An 18027-nucleotide genomic window follows, 5' to 3' on the forward strand; every position below is an offset into this window, starting at 1 on the left:
CCGAAACTGGCTTAGGAAGAAAAGGTCTCCCAGCCAAAGGTGTTTTATTAAAAGAAGTCAGAAATGTCTAGACAATTAGTGACATTCACCTGAAAAGGGCAGAAACATAGAAAGGGTGGGAGAAGATGCAGCCAGGTGGGGGAGGAAAGAACTGATACAAGAGAGGTTATGGTGAACACATACAGAACAGAGATGAGTGGGTAGAGCAGACTGAATGTAGAAGGGAAACAATCGCACACAAAAAAACTCCACAGATAATGAGAAAACATTTGGAACAAAAGACAGAACTAACAGAATTTCCAGTTTTTCAGACATGTTACTTCGCTGAAAATGCCAGTTTGCACCAATAGGCAAGCATCAATCCTGTGCATAAGTGCAATTACACATTCAGAACCTGCTAATTTTCAGAGCGCCTGCAATAATGGCTAGGTAACCACTTATAACTCATCCAATAAATCCCCTTTCTGGGCTGATATATTTTGGCTTGTGCTTGATGGTCAGTTTGCTGACCAGTAATATACCATATTTTTCTGTGTCTAAGACGACCCCTATGTTTGAGCCCAAAATGAAGAAATCAATATTTTAAACATCAAATAGAACAACTTTGGGGGGCGGGGCCTGACAGCCAAGATGGCCAGCCGCACAATTTGAGAGCCCCAGCAACCTCGGACGAAAACGTGAAAATACCGACTGACACTATAATATAAACGGCGCCCGGTGACCGGGAACAGTCACAGAACAGCAGTGGGAACACAATGATACCACCCCGGCACCGACACAACGCGGACAAGCCTCACACGACCATGCGGCCTAAACCGGAGCAAAGCCTGCAGCCTGAAGATGGCGGCCGATATACCGGCCAGGGGCTCACTCCTAAACGGGAACCAGCCCTGCCACCCCCCCTCTATGGACCGGCGGGGGACATCCCGGTCCTCGCTGGGGACGACTACCCCCACAATCATACCTGCACAAGCGACTCAGTCGTCAAACGGACGAAGACTGCAGGATCCAGCTAAAATGGCGGCGCGGACGCGACCTAGGGCCAAGCACCCATGCATCGCACCAAAGCACACAGGGGACTTTCTAAACTTGATATGCTCCTACCTATGGGCAAAGTTCAAAGCCAGAAGGCATCCTCATCGGATGGCAATGAGAGAGATGGTGGCGTGGATCCGCCCGGCCACGCGACGCACCCTGCAATGGCATCCCCCTCGCAAACACAGAGCGACATCCAAAATCAAGCGGCACCAAAGCTCACGTAAGAGGCGGGAAACATCCCTCGATTGCCACAATTCATCGTCCCGGGCCCGAGACAAGCTCGGATATACACCTCGCACAGCGGTCCCAGAAACAGAGGACTGGCACAGCACAAGCCTGCACGCTACCATCCACAAAGCCCACGACAACGCAAACCAAAAAGCAGCGAGACAACACCCAGGGAGACGAAACCGGCGGAGAGCCCCTTCACGACCCACTGGGGAAAAGCGTGGACCCCCGTGTGTGCTCGGGACCCAGAAGAACTGCCCGACAGAGCGCCAGCGCTTCCCAGTGTCAGGGATCGGCTGAACTTTAACCGAACTTACCCGTTCGTGCCAGAGTTTTGCAAACAGATATGTACTTTTACCTATGGTCTACCCTGATTCATAACATGCTCAGAAGCCCTTGCTAGAAAATTTTAATTAGATTTTTCTGTCCCTCTGCAGAATGTTTATCTATGTTTGTCCATGTATAACTGATCAGGCAAGCAACAACACTGCAAAATGTATCTTGCTAGTTATAACTCTATACCAGCATAAGTACCAATCGATGGGAGCTAGGCCTGATTAAATAGCCTGCATACTGGCCTATTTAACTACTTGTAACAATCTCACTGAAGCCTAACGACTTCTTAACTACAAATCTTAGCATACTTAATACTCACTACGAGTGTCCTATTCATTACCTTACTAGTAGCAGTTACTCTGCTATAACCACGCCAGATGAACAGCTAGTAAATGCTTGTGAATCTTAAAAGGTCTCCGGGACCCACTGTTTAGCAATGTCTGACAATCCTGATGCATAACGTAACCTATTTTTACCTTGTTTCAAGCGTTGAACATTCCTATAAGCTACAGCGCATGCAGTTGACCCCTCATGTTAATATATTAAAAATGTGCAAAGTACCTAAATACCCCAATGTTATTACTGTCATTAAAACGTGTGTGGAATGCCGTCGGGGTACCACACACTCACTGTTATACCTTCACGCACTACAAAAATAAAGAATAAAAAAAAAAAATAGAACAACTTTACTTTAATATTTTAGAGGTGGCTTATGAGGAGAACAACACACTTCTGATGCCTCCCCTGTGCTAAGGTACTCTGTGAAGTTGATGGTTCCATAGTGCATGCTGAGAGACTACAACTGAGGGCATGCTGTGAGGGCATGCTGGGACATCACAGTAGTTTTCCCTTTGCTCCCTGATCCCCATTTCCTTCCCCATTAATATAAATCAGAAAGCAAGACCTACCTGAGGTGGAGCATACCTCAATATGGCTGCTCATTTTATGGTGTGGCACGTCTCTGGAGCTTGGTAATAAGTGCTGACGTCTGCTGCAGATCCCACGCATATTTGGACCTCCAGCATTTAGAAGTGGATTGGCGGGAGGGAGGCCAGGTATGTGTGTGGGCCGTGGGGCACTGAAATGCAGCAGGTGCGATTTTGGCTTAAGCCCTATACTCAAGTGTTTTTGTTTTTTTTAACCCCTGCACTGACATTCTATGTATAAGACGACCCCCAATTTTAGACAACAATTTAGAAAAAAACATACACAGAAAATATGGCAATTCTTTTCCCAGTTCTTGTCCTTCCTGAAAGCACCCAGATACCTGATTGTAATTTTGTCCTGTAAATAGTGATGTCCCGAACGGTTCGCTGGCGAATAGTTCCTGGCGAACATAGCGTGTTCGCGTACGGCACGGATGGCGAACATATGCGATGTTCGGTCCGCCCCCTATTCATCATCATTGAGTAAACTTTGACCCTGTACCTCACAGTCAGTAGACACATTCCAGCCTATCAGCAGCAGACCCTCCCTCCCAGACCCCCCCCACCTCCTAGACAGCATACAATTTAGATTAATTCTGAAGCTGCATTCATTTTTTTTTTTGTGTTTATGTTTATTATACATTATCCTCCATAGCCAGTAACCTGTGTTTATTATACATTATCCCCCATAGCCAGTAACCTGTGTTTATTATACATTATCCCCCCATAGCCAGTAACCTGTGTTTATTATACATTATCCCCCCATAGCCAGTAACCTGTGTTTAATAAACATTATCCTCCCATAGCCAGTAACCTGTGTTTATTATACATTATCCCCCCATAGCCAGTAACCTGTGTTTATTATACATTATCCCCCATAGCCAGTAACCTGTGTTTATTATACATTATCCCCCCATAGCCAGTAACCTGTGTTTATTATACATTATCCCCCCATAGCCAGTAACCTGTGTTTAATAAACATTATCCTCCCATAGCCAGTAACCTGTGTTTATTATACATTATCCCCCCATAGCCAGTAACCTGTGCTTATTATACATTATCTCCCCCATAGCCAGTAACCTGTGTTTTTTATACATTATCCTCCCATAGCCAGTAACCTGTGTTTATTATACATTATCCCCCCATAGCCGGTAACCTGTGTTTATTATACATTATCCCTCCCATAGCCAGTAACCTGTGTTTATTATACATTATCCCCCCCCCCCCCATAGCCAGTAACCTGTGTTTATTATACATTATCCCCCATAGTCATTTATCGTTGGACCTAGGCAGCATGATGTCTTAGGCCGGCCCAGAGAGTGAGTGAGTGAGTGATTGAGTGAGTGAATAATATAATATATATGGTCAGAAACATATTAGTAATATATGTAAATTGGGTTCATGCAAAGAGGGTGAAAAGGTATTAAAGAAAATTTACAAAGCAAATTTACAAAGCCAAACTTTTAAAAGCATTCCTCATTTCTTTCTCGGGATGAGGAATATATCGGCTGTAGACTGAGGATTTCCATCTGCCCAATCTTTTAATAATATGCACTGGAGTGTCAGTGTTGAAGGAGACCGAAGCTGCCCCTATTCTAAATGAAAGACCCGAGACATGGATACAACCCAATCTTAGGAGTAGTGTTCTGATGTAGAAGATTAATTTAGCCGTAGTCAGAGGGATTCAGTGAGAGTAGTGGTGAAATGTGTGTGGCATGACTGAGTGTGGGTAAGTAAGAGCCAAGTATTTTAACTGGGCACTAGTTCTAGGTGGGATAAAGTGGTATAGCGGATGGATGAGTAGTTTGGTTCGTTTTAGAGGTTTGTAGTAAAGTATATAGTGATCATGATTTTTGGCGATATCCAATATTTTTAAGGTGGTCCCAGTGACACCACTCATATCTGGTGTCACAATAGCTTGCATTTAAAAAAAAATATATCTTTTTTGACTGTAATATAATAGCAGTCAGTTTCCTTCGTGCGTTTCAGGGCCTGCCAGGGCACAGTGTCACACCAGTGCAACTCATATCTGGTGTAACAGTAGTGTACATTAAAAAAATAAACTAGAAGTTTGACTGTGAAATAATAGCAGTCAGTTTCCTTCACACGTGTGCGTTTCAGGGCCTGCCAGGGCACAGTGTCACACCAGTGCAACTCATATCTAGTGTAACAGTAGTGTACATTTAAAAAAAAAATACAGGGGGCTTGTTGTCACCTTTCGGGGACCCTTGGTGTTGTACGTGGCTGGGTGGAGGAAGAGACCTTCAGTGAAGACAAGGAACGGGACATGGCTAGCTTGGTATCCAAACTTGTGCAAATGGGGAGTTTGCGGTTGTGCAAATGGACTGTTTGCGGTTGTTTGCGGTGCGTTAAACGGGGAGTTTGGTCTATCACTGTGAAGCGGGCGTAACCCTTACACTACCTGATCGATACAACATCATACCTGATGTTTTAAAGCACGTTATTCCAAACAATTTAGGAATGTTAGGTGATTTATGCCCTATATGGATTAAAACCAGACTCTGTATCAACTATGTAATTTTCCATGGGAGTTTTGCCATGGATCCCCCTCCGGCATGCCACAGTCCAGGTGTTAGTCCCCTTGAAACAACTTTTCCATCACTATTGTGGCCAGAAAGAGTCCCTGTGGGTTTTAAAATTCGCCTGCCTATTGAAGTCTACGGCGGTTCGCCAGGTTCGCCCATTCGCGAACACTTGCGGAAGTTCGCGTTCGCCGTTCGTAAACTGAAAATTTTATGTTCGCGACATCACTACCTGTAAACCATTCTACTTTGTCACTTGCCCTGACCTACATACTGATCTATGCTCCTTCCTGCATTTAATATCTCATGGTGTTCAAATATCCCTGCTTCTTGATACCTGGTCCAGACATGTTAACCCTTGATTTTAATATAGGCTTGCCATGCCACAACAACATGAGCAGGCACATAAGCAGTTGTTTTTTCTTCCTTGGTTCCACTCTGTCAGTAATACACACTCACAATATATACATCCTACTTTTTTTCTGGTGATCCCCTGCTGATTTTGAACATTTGCCCGCTGACAAAGAAATGATCAGTCTATAATTTTAATGGTAGGTGTATTTTACCAGTGAGAGACATGTAAAAAAAAAAAAAAAAAAAAAAAAAAGTTATAAATTTATTTGTATGTCAATAAGTGAAATAAGTATTTGACCCCTACGACTTTGTACTTGGTGGCAAAACCCTTGTTGGCAATCAAAAAGGTCAGACTTTTTTTGTAGTTGGCCCCCAGGTTTGCACACTCTCATGAGGGATTTTGTCCAACTCCTCTTTGCAGATCCTCTCCAAGTCATTAAGGTTTCGAGGATGACGTTTGGAAACCCTTAGCTCCCTCCACAGATTTTCTATGGGATTAAGGTCTGGAAACTGACTAGGCCACTCTAGGACCTTAATGTGCGTCTTTTTGAGCAACGCCTTTGCTGCCTTGGCTGTGTGTTTTGGGTCATTCAATGTGCTGGCTGAGGGAAAGAGGTTCTCACCCAAGCTTTGATGGTACATAGCCCTGTCCATCGTCCCTTTGAATCAGTGCAGTTGTCCTGCCCCTTAGCAGAAGAACACCCCCAAAGCATAATGTTTCCACTTCCATGTTTGACGGTGGGGATGGTGTTCTTGGGGTCCTGGCAGCATTCCACCTTCTCCAAACACGACGAGTTGAATTGATGCCAAATAGCTCGATTTTGGCCTCATCTGACCACAACACTTTCACCCAGTTCTTCTCTGAATCATTCAGATGTTTACTGGCAAACTTCAGACGGGCCTGTACATGTGCTTTCTTGAGCAGGGGGACCTTGCGGGCGCTGCAGTATTTCAGTCCTTTGCGGTATAGTGTGTTATCAATTGTTTTCTTGGTGACTATAGTCCCAGCTGCCTTGAGATCATTAACAATATCCTCACATGTAGTTCTGGGCTGATTACTCACCGTTCTCATGATCATTGAAAGTCCATGAGGTGAGATCTTGCATGGAGCACCAGACCGAGGGAGACTGACAGTTATTTTGTGTTCCTTCTATTTGCAAAAAATCGCACCAACTGTTGTCACCTACTCACCAAACTGCTTGGCGATGGTCTTGTAGCCCATTCCACCTTTGTGTAGGTCTACAATCTTACATCCTTTGACAGCTCTTTGGTCTTAGCCATGGTGGAGAGTTTGGAATCACATTGATTGATTGCTTCTGTGGACAGGTGTCTTTTATACAGGTAACAAGCGGAGATTAGGTGCACTCCCTTTAAGAGAGTACTCCTAATCTCAGCTCGTTACCTGTATTAAAAATACATTGGAGCCAGAAATCTTGCTGATTGATAGGGGATCAAATACTTATTTCACTCATTGACATGCAAATCAATTTAGAACTTTTTTGACATGCGTTTTTCTGGATTTTGTTGTTGTTATTCTGTCTCTCACTGTTAAAATAAACCTACCTACCTTTCCTGCCATTTGGTTCACAGATCAAGTGAGAAAAAGTAACCAATAGAGGAAAATCAGGATGAGTAGTAAATTAATTATATTTATATATTTATATTTATATCTTATATATTTTTGAAGTGTTTTTTTTAACTGCTCCTTGTTTTTGTTCCTTTACTGCCCACTTCTCACTTGATATGTGAATAAAACCAATATTTCGTGACTGTCCTATAGCCATCAATAATCTTTTTTTTCCTATCAATCATCTTACTCTTTTTTTTTTTTGCCGCCACGGGCCAAATTCAGAATCACAAGCCGAACGGGCTATGCTCGACCTTTGCATGTTTTGGTTTATTTGTGATTTGGGTACATTTTGGCTAGGACTAGTTCAGGAATTTGACGATCACCCAAATTCAGTTGAATTGCAGTTCGGATTAAAAGGAACCTCCAGGTGCTCTGGAGTAATTTCTGCATCAGATATTTGCTCAAATATATATCCCGGATAACATTTAGACCAAAATAGTTGTGAATATAAATATAACCAAGCTGAAGATATTTACTACAGCATTTGTTTTGGCCTAAATCTTTTTTGTGGATTACAAAAGCTCAAATTGTTGAACATCATGGACATATTCTTTAAAGAGCAAGAGATTAAAGACAAATGCAGACAGCTTTCCTGTTTTCATAGATCTATCACAAATCTCTGTCCTTCAGAACCATTTTTTTTTTTGGCGAGCAATGAGCATTAGATACGTGGAAGGCTGATTACATTAGACACAAGCTGTAAGTTCATTAACAATGAATCAATAACTGAACTAATGATGAATGGAGAAGGAAGGGCACGGTTGTACTCGCATTGCAGGAGGTTTAGTCTGAGTGGAGGTCAGTGGAGAACAGGACATTTTGATCTCATCTGTTGTGGTGCAGGACCTTCACAAGGTAGGAGATCTACGTCAGATGCTATCAGTTCTGTAAGTGCCTGATTATTGGCTCACTATACTGACATTTATATAGTTAAATTCCCTGTCTCAGATAAACAGACAGATAGGATATATTCAAGATACCTCTTTATAATAGAGATGAACATTTGTCCAGGCTAAATATTACAATACTGTCTATTCAACTGAGTATTTATAGAGTTATTTACGAAACAGTGAAAAATTGGGAACTGACCTAAAAATTTCAACTTAAAGCCCAAATAGCTAAGTTGGAAACATAGCCGACTGTCCAAATGTCTGCATTTGAGCAAATGTTTGCCTAAACTCATCAATGCCCTTAACCATGGCCTCCATTTCGTGTTTTAGTAGATAACTAGTGAAAATTGTAATATACTTCAAAAATATATGATATAAAAGAATCAAGAGATGGAGATGTTCCATCAGATTATTAATATTATGTATGTCTCAGCATATAACTACAGTTCTTAACATTACTCTTAATATTAAATATATACCTAGACTTTTATGATTATTCATATATAATTTTAGAAAACCACATATGTACCCTGGATTGATTACTGCAGGTCCAATTCTTTGCTCTGGAACAAACATAACTTTAAATAAAATGAAATAAATCATAAATCATAAATGTTTATTTTTATTTTTAAAAAGTAATGCAAATAGTTGTGTAGGCACTTCAAATAATATATTTTAAAAGTATATTAGCAAGTGGGTGTGAAGAAAAAGGTGTAATCCCGTACCACCTAAAGTTAAGAATTGTAAATAAAAGGTAAATCCCACACACACACACATATATATATATGTATATAATGTATCTACATGACACCTATTTTAGATATCAACAGTACAATTCACATCTGTAAAACAAATGAGGTATACATAGTGCTCTCCATAAAGTATAACTAAGCGAAATTTCAAATGTGTAGAGTACACTCACAAACGTGGAGCCGTATCAGGTTCTATGTATGTAGCCTTTGGGTGCCTGTCCAGGCTATCGATATACTCCAGTCAGGAACATGATGTCCACAAAGATGAGAGTATTAATACAAATTTATTAAGACAAAATATTGTTAAAACTATATTAAAAAATAATAAGGGACAATAAGTAAGGCAGGTATAATGCAAAGTAAATACACCAAAAGTATGGCCAATAGAAGCAGTGTATAGGCAGAATAACATATAAATACCACCAGAAAAAGTCCCGAAATATGTCCAGTCCAAAGCAAATGCATTTTAGCCCTAGATGGGGCCTTCCTCAGTGCTATCTGACTGGTCCATTTTCAGGGTTTAAATACCCCTCCTGATGGGCATAAACTGTTCTGGCTGTTGCTGGAATCCATTTCCAGTTTCGTCATTTTCGTATTAATACTCTAATTTTTGTGGACATCATGTTCCTGACTGGAGTGTATCGATAGCCTGGACAGGCACCCAAGGGCTACATACATAGAGCCTGACACGGCTCCACCAGTGGCGTACACACAATATATGGGGCCCCTGTACGAAACAGATCCATGGCCCCCCCTCCTCCTCCCTCCCCTCCATCCCTTTTCCCCCCACCCCCGCCCGAAAGATGCACACACACATACATACAGACACACATACATACATAAGAACAACACTCTAAGAGATAGTGCATGGATACCAGCAGCTGACTCGTGATAAGGGCTTAATAGAATAGTAAAATGTCACATGTGATCTGCAGAAGCTTAAAATTGTAAATTTATATAAAAAATAAGTAAATATAAAAGTTAGGTAATGTGCCTTTAAGAAATGTAAAACGGGAATTAGAGTTTAGAAAATAGATGACATGAAAATATAACTGATAAACATCAGAGTAAAAATAGAAATGTGGTAAGATATGCACATAGAAAATAGAAAAAGTATATATAGTATAAGAAAAGGAGAAAGAGAAAATATTGGATCGATTGACAATGTGTTACTGTACTGTGATAGTGTCTCTATCCCTGAAGGGTGCAGGGTAAATGACACTTCCACTGAATGATATACTTTGTATCAACAAAGTTAATAATAATAAAAATATATAAGAGGAAATAGCAACACAGTATACGGAACTGTTTGCTTGAAGCAATAAATGTATCTCTGTAGACTGAAGTGAATTGCAAAAAACTGGATCGAATAAAAGAAACCAGTTTATTAAATAATAAAAATATATATGTAAAAACCATAAAATATAGGTCAGGAACAGTTAGCAATGGTATTACCAGTCTTATGAATATCAGATAGTAGTGTGAACCCTCGGATCGGCTTAGGATGGATGTGGATTGTATTATGCCGACTCGCCTCCTGAATGCAACTGCCGGTGAGGACGGCGTGCGTCTGAGTGTGTGTCCCGGCAGGACCTCACTCCAGGGGACGGACAGAGCAGACGATTTCGGTAGACGTATTCACCAAGGGATCTTTGTGTAGAGTGATCTTCTGCTGGTGTGATCAATCTGTGTCCTGCCTTGTTGGTCTGTCTAACGCGTTTCGTAGGTGAAGCCCTACTTCTTCAGAGACGGGATGTGGTCTAATGCTTCAGTCTATCCTTATATACAGATGTTTTAATTGCTAATAAAGTCTTTCAATTTATTGATAAAAGTATTTCAATAGATATTTATCACGGTGATACAAATATTCAATGCATAAAATATCAGATGGTAAAAAATACATATGGCTGCATAAATTAGTTGTATAATATTCAACATTAAAATCAATAAAAACACAGGTACAGAACCTAAAGGTGAAGAATATAAATTGGGCACAAATAGATGCATTGTAATGAGTTGTATATAGAGAATGAATCAATGGATGTTTAGTGGATAAGTAAATGCATCTGACTAATCTAATCTAATGCTTCAGTCTATCCTTATATACAGATGTTTTAATTGCTAATAAAAGTCTTTCAATTTACTAATAAAAGTATTTCAATACTAAAAAATCGATTTGATCATTCTTAAGTTCCGAATATGTCGCTTTTAGTTACTGCTGATGTTACCTCGCTCTATACCGTGATTGAACACCTCCAAGGATGTGAGGCTATACAATATTCCTCAGCGACATATTCGGAACTTAAGAATGATCAAATCGATTTTTTAGTCGAATGTATTGCTTTAATCCTTACTCATAACTATTTCTGGTGTGAAGGTCAATTTTATTTATAGATAGAGGGTACAGCCATGGGGACACGATTTGCGCCGAGCTACGCAAATTTATTTATGGGCAAATGGGAAGAGGAATTTATATGGACACATTGCCCATTTGGCGCAAATCTGTCCCCATAGCGCAGATATATAGACGATTGCTTTTTTATATGCAAAGGAAACTTGGAATCATTAGAAAAATTCATGATCTACCTCAACAATAATCCATATCATCTCAAATTCACTTTTAATCATTCTAAAGAACAAATCGAGTTTTTAGATCTTAACATATTTATTGAGGAAGGAAGAATTCATACAAAAACCTTTAAAAAAAGCGTTGATTGCAATAGTTTTATCCCTTTTAATAGCCATCACAAACCAACATGGCTAAGGAATATACCACAGAACCAATTTAGAAGAGTGAGAAGAAATTGTTCAAAAACAGATATCTGCATGGAGCAGATGGAAGAAATTAAACTAAGATTTATGGACAAAGGATATCCCACAACATTACTGAGAGAAGCCACGAATAAAGCACTGGCTATACCAAGGGAAGATACTCTTTGAAATAAAATCAAGACTTTAGAACCATATAACTCTGCACCAGCCTTCATCACAAAATATAACCATCAATCCCATACAATACAAAAGATTCTGAACAAACATTGGGGAATCCTCATGAATGACCCGACACTCTCAAAAATCCTCGACAATAGACCCCAGATCATATTCACCAGGGCCCCTAATCTCCAACTCATGTTGGTACCCACCACTAAATCCTCCAGCTCCACCATTGATCAAGAACCCTGTCACGGTTTTAAACAGTGCAAAAAATGTATAGCATGTAGAAACAATCCCTCCTTGGAAACAGCAACCACAGGATTTGTAGCATTGAATAATAAAGAAGAATATAATATCAAGAGTAATATAGGCTGCAACACCTCGGGGGTCATTTATCTCATCACATGCCCGTGTCCAAAACAATATGTCGGACGCACAAAAAGACCACTGAAGATACGTATTGCGGAGCATATTAGGAATATCAAAAAAGGACTTTTAACACATAATCTTTCGAAGCATTTTAAGGAGATCCATGGGGGAGACCCCACAGGACTTAAGTTTTTACCTATAGAGAAAGTGGATGTACATTGGCGAGGAGGCAATATAGAAAGAAACCTTGACCAAAAAGAAGCCAAGTGGATCTTCCAATTAGATACTCTGGTTCCTAAAGGACTAAATATAGACTTTGAACTCAACGCATTCCTTTAAATTCATTCTATTTTATTTTATTTATTTTATTCTTTTTTACTATTAGACCTTCTTTTTATCTAATTCTTAACCTATATTTTGAATATATTTTTAATACATTTCTAAGCAGTGTCAATGATTCCGAATTTCTAACTCCCATAGAATTTTCTATTTTTCATATACAATTTTTCTACATATCTATATTTTATGTTCTGTTCCCATCCTGTATTTACCGCATATACAGTTTTTTCTTCCATACAGTTTTCTCTCTTATTTACTCGTATATTACCATCACTCAATTGAGTTTGTAATACTTTTACCAGTTTTACTCTCATATATGAATATACCCATAATATTGTAACACTTTGGCCTATTCTACTCTCTTATATAAATATACCCATATTGGTACTTTGCATCCCATTTTATCTATTGTGCTGTTTCCTCACTGTATTTCTCATATTTATTATATTCCTCTATCCCTCTATTTATTTTTATACGCATATATTCATATCTATGCACCCTTAGTTTATTCTACTACCACACTCCAATGGGTTAAAATATATCTTCAACTTTCATATGTATTTCTATCCACACATTTTCTTTTCTCTTTTTTGCGCATGTGCATTTTGAGATCCGATAATAAATTATTGATTGATGAATATACTAATGTATGTGTTCTTTACTAGAATGGACCATTCATAAGACCATCAAACTAACATGAATAGCATTTATTATCCTCTCACTTGTCTTGTTACTAAATATCAAGCCATATATTAGTGTATGTCTACTTGTATATCACTTTAAGAATGTAAACAACTCCAATGAATCACATTCTACCTGATATCATTCCATTTGGTCAGAATACTACTGCATCACATTTAACAAAAAAGCTTTATGTATACCTTAATAATATCTGTAACATTTATTTGTATTTTTATCCTAAATAATTAATTATATATATTTTTTAACTATTTGCTATTATCATCTTAATTAGAATATTCAAATAGATGTGTACCAATAACTGGGAATTGTTTAGATATTAGGATTAGTCAGATGCATTTACTTATCCACTAAACATCCATTGATTCATTCTCTATATACAACTCATTACAATGCATCTATTTGTGCCCAATTTATATTCTTCACCTTTAGGTTCTGTACCTGTGTTTTTATTGATTTTAATGTTGAATATTATACAACTAATTTATGCAGCCATATGTATTTTTTACCATCTGATATTTTATGCATTGAATATTTGTATCACCGTGATAAATATCTATTGAAATACTTTTATCAATAAATTGAAAGACTTTATTAGCAATTAAAACATCTGTATATAAGGATAGACTGAAGCATTAGACCACATCCCGTCTCTGAAGAAGTAGGGCTTCACCTACGAAACGCGTTAGACAGACCAACAAGGCAGGACACAGATTGATCACACCAGCAGAAGATCACTCTACACAAAGATCCCTTGGTGAATACGTCTACCGAAATCGTCTGCTCTGTCCGTCCCCTGGAGTGAGGTCCTGCCGGGACGCACACTCAGACGCACGCCGTCCTCACCGGCAGTTGCATTCAGGAGGCGAGTCGGCATAATACAATCCACATCCATCCTAAACCGATCCGTGGGTTCACACTACTATCTGATATTCATAAGACTGGTAATACCATTACTAACTGTTCTTGACCTGTATTTTATGTTTTTTACATATATATTTTTATTATTTAATAAACTGGTTTCTTTTATTCGATCCAGTTTTTTGCAATTCACTTCAGTCTACAGCGATACATTCATTGCTTCAAGCAAACAGTTCCGTATACTGTGTTGCTATTTCCTCTTATATATTTTTATTATTATTATCTTTGTTGATACAAAGTATATCATTCAGTGGAAGTGTCATTTACCCTGCACCCTTCAGGGATAGAGACACTAGCACAGTACAGTAGCACATTGTCAATCGATCCAATATTTTCTCTTTCTCCTTTTCTTATACTATATATACTTTTTCTATTTTTTGTGCAAATCTTACCACATTTCTATTTTTACTCTGATATTTATCAGTTATATTTTCATGTCATCTATTTTCTAAACTCTAATCCCCGTTTTACATTTCTTAAAGGCACAGTACCTAACTTTTATATTTACTTATTTTTTATATACGTTTACAATGCAGATCACATGTGACATTTTACTATTCTATTAAGCCCTTATCACGAGTCAGCTCCTGGTATCCATGCACTATCTCTTAGAGTGTTGTTCTTCTGCTACTGTCTATAGATTTTTGTGAATCCCTATTTTGTTTCCAGTGTGAGCGACTCAGTGTTAGTTAGACTCCCTCTCCTCTGTGTATACACTAGGTATACCAGAACCCTCTATTCTATTTACACATACATACATACATAGAGACACACACATAGACACATACACACACACACACACAAGACACACACATACATACATACAAAGAGACAGGCAGACAGACAGGCACAGACACACAGACACATATATATACAAACACACATACATACATACAGACAGGCACACATACTCACATACATACAGGCAGACAGACACATACATACAGACATACACATACACACATAAATACGTACAGACAGGCACACATACATACAGACAGACACACACACAGACACATACATACAGACCGACACACACACACACAGAAACATACAGACATACACACATACAAAGACATATACAAACAAACACAAAATGTTTAAGTCACCCTCCTGTTTCCTACCTTTTAGGTGCAGGAAGGTGACTTTCCCTGGGGTCCAGTGGTGGCTCAGGTTGATGGGAGTCAGAGTTCCCACTCTGACTCCCTCCTTTGCTTCCTCCTGTGCGGGCTATGTCTGATAGCTGGGAGGAGTGACCGGGGCAGTCACTTCCTCCCAGCAGTGAGGTCATCACAGGGGGCCCGGTCACGTTGTTAAAGTGCCCAGCGCTGATTGGGCCCCTTGACAATCCATCTCCATTGGGTGGCCCTAACAGCATGGGACACCCGATGAACCCCTTGGACAGCGGCCACGGCGGTTTACCGGGCGGGTCGGGGCCGCAAAAGAGGGCGGCGGGTACCAGGTCGCAGCTGCGACCCCTGCGACTGCAGTATGTACACAACTGGGCTCTACCTTTGTGAGTGTACTCTACATATTTAAAATTTTGGTTATTTATACTTTATGGAGAGCACTATGCATATCTCATTTGTTTTACAGATGTGAATTGTACTGTGGATATCTACAAAAGGGGTATATTGATACATTACTTTTTTTTTTTACATTTCTATTTTTAAACTATATAACCTGAATATTAATTATGAATTTATTACCGAGGAGCACTGTGCATCATTTTATGTACTACATCAAATAGGTTTTATCAACATTCCTGCAATACTTATAACCTGATTAGTATCTTTCAGTAATTCAATAGTATACATTGAATAATACTGTTGATAATACTACAACAAGAGTATCAAAATAGAACAGTACAACTTACAAAACACTCTCTTGTCTTTAACACTCTGGCATAATACTCACAACTTCCATTAATACTTTAACGCACTTTGGAGTTGAATAAATAAGCTTGTCAATACAGTACTTGTAACCTGCAAATATATTATAACATAGTACTGGCAACCTATATTAATGCTCTAATATTTGCAGCAGCATTTAGTGTCAATTTGCCTTAATACACTACTAGTATCTACTGTTTGTACTTGCGTACAATGCTAGTAGCATTTGTTGTTACTCTAGCACAGTAGTAAATGTCAGAAGTGAGAGCTGGAAGCTCCTGGTAGGAGCTTCCGCTAAATCTCCTGAGCTAAGCCCTGCCATATAGGTCAGTTCATTGGCTAAGAGAGTTAGCTGATCGCTTCCAGCATTACACCCTACACTGCCAGGCTTAGAGAAGAGAGACTGGGAGCAGAACCTGGGGAGGTATCAAGTTAAACCATTAACAAACAGGTTGACCTCTTATATTTGAGGGGACAGGGGGCACCACAACTACTACAGTTCACTATAGTGGTTATTGTGCTTGGAGTGTTTCTTCAATAACAATAATAAAGTTGCTATTAATACTCTAATCCAGTGCTAATAAGTTTCATGAATCCTCTGACATAGCACATGAATCTCTCTTGATGGATGAGGATGAAGTAAGGTGCAGTTTCCACATATCCCACATTTCAGTCTCAACTTGTTACTTAAACAAACTTTTTTTTTTTCAAATCTATGGTCAAGGGCCTTCACCATCCAAGATTTATGGATTATCCAGTTCTGTTTCTGAATAAATCCTGGACAACTCTGAGGAAAATGAGTTTAAATAGTAAATTACACCATGTTACAAACTGACCAAGTTAAAACTCTGTGGAGGTATATCAAAGTGTTGCGTACTAAAATTAAAGCGTATTTTGGAAACGTGTAAACATGTAATCAGCACACACATTACAAAGTTGACTTTTCTTTTGTATCACATTTCAGAACACGGCATTTTGATCAATCTCCTATGTTTCTATGTCCTATACTGCTCCTTGTTCTCCTCTCACTTCTCGAGACTACAGACCATCTAAAACATCCCATGCACCTGTCTCATTTTTGCATCTGTTTCTCATCTTTCTTAATTTGCAGTTAAATTTGAAGACTCTGCTTTCTTGAGTAGACATTTCGCTCCATGCCTGACTGTAATTCCATTCTGAATCACTTTAATTCAATCAGCTCCATTGTCCATTCCCACTTTTCTGTTAAAAAGTAATTCATCTTCTCTGGGTGCTCCTTCCTTCACTCTACCTGTTGTTCAAGATGGGTAAGACTGACATTGACTCAGTTGAGCTCACCTCTCCAACCGAAGTGCGCCAAGCAGTCCCTGTGGAGATACTATGTACTTCCTCCAGTGATATCAAGAAAAAACAAGAATCTGAGGATCGAGGCACATGGAAAGGGCGATTTGATTTCCTGCTATCTTGCGTAGGATATGCCATTGGTCTGGGCAATGTATGGCGTTTCCCATATCTCTGTGGGAAAAATGGAGGTGGTAAGTACTGGAAAAGTTGGTCTATCTAACAATCACACCAGATAGATGCTTAGTGATACAATGTTCAGGACCATGGAATGGGTTAGGTGACAACATGTTAGTTCTGTTCAAATGTATGCATGCATGTTCATTTCCACCAATCACTTCTTTCCACTCACTTCTTTCCACTCTATAACATGTTCAAGGTTTTTGGTAAAAAATAAGATATACCTAATAACACAAAACGGAGAAAAAGACCTCATAGGGTAATAACGTTAACATATCTAAATTGTCCAGAATTCAAGGTTACACTCACAGAGTTCCGGATAATTCCTCTAACCTCTTATTCTTTGGAAATTATTAAGGTTTTGTTTAGGCCCCACAATAGGTGTAAGTTATGAACTGAAAAGCAGGATCATTTCAGGGTTTTAATACTAAAAGACAAATTATGTACATAGCAGTATACAGGAAGCTTTATCAAAGTGGTCCCGTCAATGTATAATGTTTCACTGGAGTTTCAGCAAAATGTATTAAATCTGTTGCTTCTGTTGGGTTATAACCATTATTTTTTAATGCACACACCTTTTTTTGTTGATGCAACGACGTTATTACTATTTTCATCACTTTTTCAACAAGAAAATGGTTCTGTTTTACTTTCTTTTTTGCTCCACTCTAATTTTGTT

The 18027-nt window shown here is 39.1% G+C and overlaps 1 protein-coding gene across 2 annotated transcripts in view; it reads left to right on the plus strand.

The window, feature by feature from the left end:
- Window positions 1–7809: 7809 nt before the first annotated feature.
- The window catches only part of LOC134602634 (sodium- and chloride-dependent GABA transporter 1-like), a 60665-nt gene continuing 50447 nt past the window's right edge, over window positions 7810–18027 (plus strand). The window contains exons 1-2 of one of the 2 annotated variants that reach the window (XM_063447727.1): window positions 7810–7942; window positions 16963–17365. In XM_063447727.1, the coding sequence (XP_063303797.1) occupies window positions 17134–17365 (232 nt within the window). In that variant the 5' untranslated portion in view covers window positions 7810–7942; window positions 16963–17133. The remainder of the gene's footprint in view (window positions 7943–16962; window positions 17366–18027) is intronic. The other variant, XM_063447726.1, reaches the window with a different exon arrangement.

Source organism: Pelobates fuscus, chromosome 3, assembly GCF_036172605.1.
Source record: "Pelobates fuscus isolate aPelFus1 chromosome 3, aPelFus1.pri, whole genome shotgun sequence".
NCBI classification, from domain to species: Eukaryota; Metazoa; Chordata; class Amphibia; order Anura; family Pelobatidae; genus Pelobates; species Pelobates fuscus.